This window comes from Eleutherodactylus coqui, chromosome 5 (genome assembly GCF_035609145.1).
Source record: "Eleutherodactylus coqui strain aEleCoq1 chromosome 5, aEleCoq1.hap1, whole genome shotgun sequence".
Lineage (NCBI taxonomy): Eukaryota > Metazoa > Chordata > Amphibia > Anura > Eleutherodactylidae > Eleutherodactylus > Eleutherodactylus coqui.
Window position 1 is genome coordinate 216,827,758 of NC_089841.1, and position 9,210 is coordinate 216,836,967.

General features: G+C 39.0%; 1 protein-coding gene across 1 annotated transcript in view; it reads left to right on the forward strand.

Annotated features, from left to right (window-relative positions):
• Positions 1 to 6,014: 6,014 nt before the first annotated feature.
• Positions 6,015 to 9,210, forward strand: part of DMRT3 (doublesex and mab-3 related transcription factor 3) — a 7,242-nt gene continuing 4,046 nt past the window's right edge. Inside the window, exon 1 of the mRNA XM_066602007.1 lies at positions 6,015 to 6,644. Within this exon, the coding sequence (XP_066458104.1) occupies positions 6,248 to 6,644 (397 nt within the window). The 5' untranslated portion in view covers positions 6,015 to 6,247. The remainder of the gene's footprint in view (positions 6,645 to 9,210) is intronic.

Consider the following 9,210-nt stretch of genomic DNA (forward strand, 5'->3'; position numbering starts at 1 on the left):
ATACAAACAGACATGAAGCTTATGTACCGAGACAAATGTATTGGACATTGCACGCAGTTGTCTTGGCTGTACTAATCAGCAAATGCTGTAAATACATTTCTTCCTCTGCCATTGGCTTCCTTTCTCCACGACTCCTTAATAATATTTGTTAAAATCTGATTGATAAAACTGGATCCACTGATCACATGGAAGACTTGGGTGTCAGTACATTCCATATTACATGTAATCACCATCTGGCAGTAAGTGAAGCACATCACTACATGATGTTCTGGAGAAATCTCATATGTACTCATAAACCCTATGGAGCACAGTCATTCCTCATTGCAGCACTACATGCCCTGGCACTGGCTGGCACCCCTTATAGACCCCAGTGATGGCAGCTCACAATACATCAGCCTTGGCTCACGTTTCTTTTTCTCCAATCCGTACAGAAGATGCAGAAAATAAGGTTTTCTTTGTTGCTGTTGGATGTTATTGTAGATGTGACTTACAATAAGGAAATATCTTATATACTAGAAATAGATCTCTGTAGAGAAATGATTATAATAACGCTGTAATAGTATATTCTGCTGCACTTTGCTATCAGCCCTTACATAAAACCTTCTACCACACCGTTCTACACTATCTGCGATCTGCTACTGTATATAGGGATGGTTGATGTATACATATACATTTTAATAGAATCTTTAAGCCTTTTGTTGTATTTTTTTCCAATTATAATTTAATAGATATAAGTAGATGGTTAAAAAGTATCCAGGGGGCCAAATTATATTAGCTAATATGCGATTACGGTATTTTCTGTAGATCAGAGAATGAGCATTTCTTCTCGGCTTCTGATGGTCACAGGCATGTGTTCTCATGCTCCAGGTATATCCCACGTTGCCCGTATTGACAGCCTCACATCATTAAGCAGAGTATGGGGTCAGTCACTGAGTGCCCTCCACCTGCAGCAGCCCCTGGCGAATTACAAGGAATCCATCCTCATAGCGGCATATAGAAAATCCCGTAGTGATTGATCCCAATATACAGGTGAGATATATAGATAGATATGAAGTTCTGATCGGGTTAGACTATTGAGCAGTGTTAGCCCAGAGGGCAGTCCCCCGCTATAAGGAATAGCAGCATCTCTATAACTGTATAGTTAAGTACTGCACAGTGAGCAGCCTAGCAGGGGACAGCCTATCAGTCACCCGGCCATTACCCTGTCCACAACTATTCTGTATGATCACTTGTTCAGCTCCAGGCTGTATCCGATTCCAAGCATGGGAGCTAGCCACATACAGACAGTCTGTCTTCTGTCACTGTATACATACTATGTACACAGTGTAGCAGTGATCCTGTCTGTGCAGAATACAAAAACCTGGCACCCATTCAGAGTAAACTGTGAACCAATTAAGAGGGACGGTGCAGACTTTAAAGAGCACTAAAGCAATGAAATGTAAAGGTATTAAATAAAGACAGGCTAATACCATTTCATAGATGTGCATTGAAATGTTTCTGCAGAATTAAGAGATAATATGAAGTAATAAAGTGATTATAAGAGGAGACTATTGTCAGCTTCTCTGCTTGCTGAAATGGCTGATAACAATGCATTATTCTCCACTATAATGCAAATGCAGAATTTATAAACTGTAGCCTCAGGATTACAGATTTTTGTGTAACAAAGGTTTGGTTTGTTGGGAAGGGAATAAACCATATTTTAGGATACAGAGCTACAGTCTGAGGCACTGGCAAGTGATATGTGTAGTTTTTGTGCCTGGGCACCACGTTCCCAGAGACGGTGAAATCAGCCTGCCCATATGCTGTGGCCACTCATTCTCTTCCAGGCTATTCTGAGAGGCGATAACTACTAACGCCTTATAGTCACCTTGAAATTTCCTCTGCTATTTTCCAATTAACAGCTTAATAGCCCTGGAAACCGAGTTCATGTGGTGAAGTTTACCATGGCCCCTTTCTATGAAAGGCTTTCTGCTGGGATCCCATTATGTGCTTGAATAAACCTTTTCTCAACACGCTAAGAGCACTGGAGGTTGTCAGGTGTTGGGTTACAATAGACTTTCAGGCAGGAGACATTGTGCCAACATAAATACAAACTTGGCCCTATAGGGGTATGTTGTCAAATAGTAGGATATGTACAACATTCCCAGCAAATTAAGTATGAGAAAAGGATTACAGCACTTTATCAATGGGGTGTTTAGATGTGCACTGCAGTGTGCAAGGGGCCTCTGGATGGGGAGAGGGGGGTATATAATGGAAGCCAGCTACTGTGATGTATACTGACTGCACATGATAATGATCACAGGGTCAATGCAGATTCCCGAAGAATGTTTCGTTATGTCATCAATATTAAAAAAAAAAAAACTGCAAGCTCACTGACATCTGCTGAATGCCTTCATATTACAGTGCTAATATGCGAACATGTCCGTTGGGAGAGATGTGGCATAGGTAAATAATTATAAAATAGATGAGATGTGATAGATGCGTAGCTAGAAATAATAGGACATAGGGATGTACAATTGTACATACAGGTATAAAAGACACATTATTAGATAAATAGAGACGCAAGACAAATAGATAAAAGTTCTAGATATAAAATAAACAGATGATACAGAGATAGCGTAATAAGTAGAGAGATAGGTGTAAGATATATAAATATCTAACACAAGTAGCAAATATATGAAGATAGATATATTTAGAGTAAGATTTTGGATATTACACGGTGCAACTGAGGAGAACAAATAAATACATATGAAATGGATAACTATAGGAAGAATATATATATATATAGACAGGCTGGATGGATATATATGATACACTAGATTGTTAGACAGATTGGATAGTTGGAAGTCACTAGATTTGAAGTCGGGAAATTTCTTTGAGTGCCTGTGCATTTCTAGAGGTAGGAAAATGTATATATGGTATATATAGTCTTTTGTTTGGAGCAATATGTGAAATCCGAGTCTAAATGTGAAGCTCCTGTATGGTAGCCTTTGAATAGCAGTGTAAATCATATACTGGAGCACCAGAGGGGACAATGAAATACTTGCTATTTCTTTTGTGCACAGGAAAGAAAAGGTTTAGAGCTCCTTATAAAAGTGACAAGAACATTTGTTAGTTCGGTGGAAAAATGTCCCAATGCTGGTACTGCTGCTATAAGTAATGTTTACTATTATGAATTACACTTCCGAACGTGCCGAGCCAGGAATATATGTTATTACTGGAAGTGGAAGGGTTACATGCCCGGGAAGGTGCCCAGGATTAATGCTCATTGCACAACAGCCAGTATCCCACACAGAGAACGCAGTGGAGACAACTGGGATTTAATGAACTTCCCATCTATTCATACAATAAAGTTAATTCAGAGCCGGGAAATAGGAGCTGGGAGTGTGTAGCAAAATCTAACTGCATGTGCCGCCGTCCATCTTCATGACAATCTATTACAGCAGCTTCCTATTACACAAGTAACTTCATAAAAACCTGTATTATTGTGCAATTCTTCAGTTTCATCGTTTCCTCCCCAACTCTTACAATAAATATTTATCAGATCTATTCCTGTAGAACACAACAGACAGTATTTTGTGGTGACTTAGAACACAGGCTGAAGCACTCATTACAGCCTCCTCTCTTCATTTATCTGCTCAGTAATCCTCCTGGCATTTATTCTGGGTTATGGATGAGAGGGAAGGCACATATAGACTACTTGCCTTACCTGCAAAGTATCTAGCTCACTATTTGTACACTGGCTTTATACTGGAGACACATAGGACTTATATTACTACCTCTTTTGACTGAAAGGCACATCCCAAGGCCAGTCGGCATTCTTCATAACATCACCTTTAGATTCAAAAATTGCTACTTTTACTCTTCCCTCCGGATATGGTACAATATATGCACACACAATTGCTGTAAAACATTTTATTAACAAAGTCTGATACCTTTTCTCCTAAATGAGACAGAAACAAACAAAAAAATAATTGCTTCCATCATAGCTAATAGGGTTTTTGTTCTCAACACCAAAGTTATGTGTAAATCAGCTAAAAGGAGACATAATTAAGATATCTTACAATTATAGCTACAATCTCGCATTTCTGGTCTGATCATAGTGAAATGCAGACTAAAAATATAGTCCTTCTTGTAAATAATTACTATTACTAAGAGCACTAGTAGAAACAAGCAGCTTATTACTTATTTCATTACTGTCACTACACCGTGTATATAATGATTGCAGTCGCCAGTTTCTCACGATATACACGTAAAAGGTAATGTAAAGCTTGCTTTAGCCACAAACACCTGTATATTCTGTGTACTTGTATGACTTTGGGTTGCCTGTTACACTCCAAAGACGGGAAGTAAAGGCTTTCTATGAAATTCACCCTAGTGTGTATGGGGGTTTGAGATAGGAAAGTTTAGACTTGGAGACAGGGACTGATGTGACTGATGACAATTTGTGTACACCTCTAGCTCTAAAGAATATATTGATTCTTATGCTCAGCTCAGCCTTTAAATAGTTTACAGTGGAAGTGCCTAATCTCTATGCTTGGCGCAATGAAATATTGTGATGGGTGTCAGCGTTGTGCCAGATGGTACTATGATGATGGCTCTCCTACTCCAGGTGGAGTTTAGTTTGAGGAAGATAATTCTTATTGACAGGACAACTTCAGTGTTTAACCGTACTGTAACTGATGTAACAGGTGCTTACATAAACAATGGGAGGGTAGAGATAGTTATATTAAAACTTTAACATTCAATAAATATGTGTTAAAATCCATATATAACAGTACAGCTGCCAAAAAGAGTAACCAAATCAAGAAAACTATTGGATGCATGTATAAACCAACGCAAACAAGCACACTACAGTCAAAAGTAAATCACAGCCTCCAAAAATAACTAATGGAACAATCTTACCTTCCTGATGAATAGTACTTAATGTGTATGCTGGTATTTGTAGTGCTCCATAATCTGGAGAGGTGATGAGGCTTAATCCACGAGGGGTTCCATTTATGACAATATAGCCTTACAGGGTGTGATATAGATGGGAGATAATGCGGCAATAAAAAAAATCTAACCTATCATTCCCTGTTTGCTGTCTGGCTCTGAAGTGTAATACGGAGTAACTGGAGGACCACCCTGTCCGAGGGGTCCCAGCCATATCACATCCTGTGAGGCTATATTTTCATACATGGAACCCCTTGTGGATTAATGTTCATCACCTCTCCAGACCATGGAGCACTACAAGTACCAGCACACTGCACTACATATTAAGTGCTATTTCTCCGGATGGTGGTAAGATTGTTCCATTACTTATCTGTTGACACACTGATTTACTTTTGGCTGCAGTGTGCGCGTTTGCAGTGGTTTATACACACAGCCATTATTTCTCTTGCTTCGGTTACTGTTCTTGGCAGCTGTATGGTTATATATGGATTTGGGATTTTAATGCATATTAATTAAATGTTACGTTTTAATTGTATTATCTCTTCCCTGCTAAACTGCAACAGGTATACACAAAGGACCAAGTCTTTACAATGTACAGCTTAGGGACACACATCAACACTATATGATGGCCATATTTTGTCTTTATGACTAGAGTTCTCACTTAAAGACTTGACTGTTACCCCTATAAAGCCCATAACTCATAATCATTACTGTGATGCCTACTTTCCATTTCCGAGGATGAGACACAAAGTGGTACTTAAATGTTTACTGCTACTGAATGTAAAGCAAATGCATCTGTAATGTAACTCAGTGGAAGAAATAGACATTATTCTAACAGAAAGGTGGCAGATGAGATGGTCTTCTGTGTAGCCCTTAGGTTACACTTGTGATGAAGAATGATGGGTGACTATAGAGGTCTGCTGTTAGACAATAGTTGACAGGCTGTGATGAGGTCCTCCGTGCTGGACTAGGCTGCAGAGGAGGATACGAGGCGGAGACATGATAGGAGGAGGGCAAGTGCTGCCACCTAACTCCCCCCATCTCATGGACACACTCACACAGCATGGAAGGTACAGTGCCAGGCAGCAGCAGCCGCATATCCTAATCACTACGCATGGTCCTTCTAGGACTACATTACCTGGACATTAGGAACTGTACACAAAGGGACAAGATAGGAACAGAGCCCAGGATGTACGACTAGACCAGGACAGAGGATCATTAGGGACAAGAATACACAGCCTGCTCTAGTCTGCAGCATCAACCCACAGGGTACCTCTATGAAGACAGGACTTCTGGTGTCACCTGCAGGACCATGAATGGTTACGGCTCTCCCTATCTGTACATGGGGGGCCCAGTGTCACAGCCGAGAGCCCCTCTGCAAAGAACACCAAAGTGTGCTCGTTGCAGAAACCACGGGGTCCTCTCCTGGCTCAAGGGCCACAAGCGCTACTGCCGTTTCAAGGACTGTACTTGTGAGAAATGCATCCTGATCATTGAGAGGCAGCGGGTCATGGCAGCACAGGTGGCACTAAGGAGGCAGCAGGCCAACGAGAGCCTTGAGAGCCTCATTCCAGACACTCTCAGACCTATGCCAGGCCTGCCAACTTCCCTGCCAGCCGACACTAGTCAATCAGCCTCCCGACCTGGAGAGATGACAATCAGGTGGACCCAAGAGCCATCCTCTACCATGCAGCTGCCAGGAAAGACAGGTGGGTACGGCCAGTTTGTCTTCTGGATATCTGTATTTATCGCACAGACCACACATATGGAATGTGATGGTAATGATTATAGAACAGTAATAAGCTAGACTTATCTATCTATCTATCTATCTATCTATCTATCTATCTATCTATCTATCTATCTATCTATCTATCTATCTATCTATCTATCTATCTATCTATCTATCTATCTATCTATCTATCTAATCTATCTATCCACCCATCCATCTATCCTCCCACTTTCTCTAGTAAAGAGGTGTATATGGTTAAATTGAGCAGTGTTCTAAGAGAAGTACAAAATAAAGTTAATCAAATATTCCCCTAACCTAAAAAGTCCTAAATGTGGTGACATGATTTGTACACTTATCACACTACTGACTTTTCCTAGATGGAGGGACATTTCTTTCTGAAATAAATATTCATTAACACTATGTTTAATTTCCTGACATGTTTGATAATGTTCCTTATAATTATTAAACATTATTAGCATTGAATAATATTATTATTATAGCTACAACTACTGTTCATTAATATTATCAGTGAGTAGATTGTTCTCTGAATTAGCTGCCCAATAAAAGCCACATTTTCCCCACTGTCATCACAGCCTGCTACTCGTGCTCCTCGGCAGGGCTTAGTATGCCGGTGTTAAAGTGACACGTCCTGTGCCCATACTACTCATTGCCCATGATGCTGGCTGCTGCAGGGTGTGGAAATAATTATAACAACAAACATTAGAATACAGTTATTGTCAGTTGCTGCTTATGTGGTTTATCACGTTATGATTTATTGAAAGTCCCCACGCCACTTTTCAGCTAGATGAAGGAGACAAGTAGTGAAGCGTGTAAAATTTCTCAAGAAGGAAATCAAGTGTAGCTTCAACTTGTGCCAAAACATGTCACCAGGAGTGGGGGGATCAAGTTACTGGAGAACTCTACTCCGAGCATCCTCCTCATGAACACAGGATGCTCCACTCTTGCTTCTATTCTAACAGAACGTTTGTGAATTCTAGAAAGGAAAGATGAACACATCATAGCTATATATGTGAGATACACGGATAGCTAGACAATCAAGAGATAATTCTATACATACAGTACATGCATCCAATATCTGTCTATGTATTTACATATATTGTAGCTATTATTCGGTCTATCGATATGTTTAATCTAATACCGTATGATCAAATATACGGACATAATGTATATCTAAAAGAAGAAGAAAAGAAATATACATGAATAGTTTATAAAGTTGTAATACAGTTGCTAGGTAGTATAGGGTCTAGTTGTGAGGAAGCTTTCTAGGGACATAAATTAATATAGGTGGCATGTTTCCTATTTAATAAACCCCTCACTCCCCGTGGAGAGGACACTGCTCTGTTTTGTAAACATTAAGAAAAAAGTAACCACTTGGTATTTACATGCAAATGTAATGTCACGAAGTCTCCTAATAGCTCCTACCTGCTTGTACCTGGCACTGCCAGATTGCTGAAGACCAAGCTGCCCATGGACCCTCTGCCCTTATACTGGATACGTCTATCAAACGGGTGATTGCATGCAACCCACCATTGAACATATTTTTACAAATAACTCCCGGACTGAAGTTCTCAATAAAGACAACATGATAAAAGACGAGGAGAGAGAATGTGCGTGTGCGCTTCTTAAAGGTGTATGTATATACCTATATATATATATATATATATATATATATATATATATATATATATATATATATATATATATATATATATACTGTATATATATAGTTTTCAAGTATTTATATATATATATATATATATATATATATATATATATATATCTTTAATAAGTATGTATTATTTTAGAGTACGTTGATCTTACGTATGGATGATTAGAATGTATAGCTTCACTAATACCTATCACCTATAATGAGAAAATTAAAGAAACAATTTATCTAATATATATCTATTTTGCATCTCTATCCATCTATCTATCTATCTCATATCTATCTATCTATCTATCTATCTATCTATCTATCTATCTATCTATCTATCTATCTATCTATCTCATATCTATCTATCTATCTATCTATCTATCTATCTATCTATCTATCTATCTATCTCATATCTATCTATCTATCTATCTATCTATCTATCTATCTATCTATCTATCTATCTATCTATCTATCTATCTATCTATCTATTTCTATCAACTGAATGTGTACAAATTCTTGCGTTTATTATGTAATGAACTAAAGAAGAGGTATTATTACGACCATTAACAACATATAGAAAAAAGCACTTCATATATGATTTGGGACAGTGTGCGGTTCGGACACCATTCATGTCCTTACAGAGCACACATCGCTATTCCAGTGGACTATGCGGCGGGCACGGCGTTCTTCTGCATCAGCACAGTCCCCCAGCGACAGCTGTCACCTTCTCTGTAGTAGGTGATTATGTATTTACAGGAGCAGAGTCTCTCCTCAAGTGTCTCCAGGAGTTTCTAGATAAACTTAGTCGAAAGTAACAGCTGATTTACTCACAGACGGTTAGATACATCGTGCAGTATTCAGGCTCGGGGCA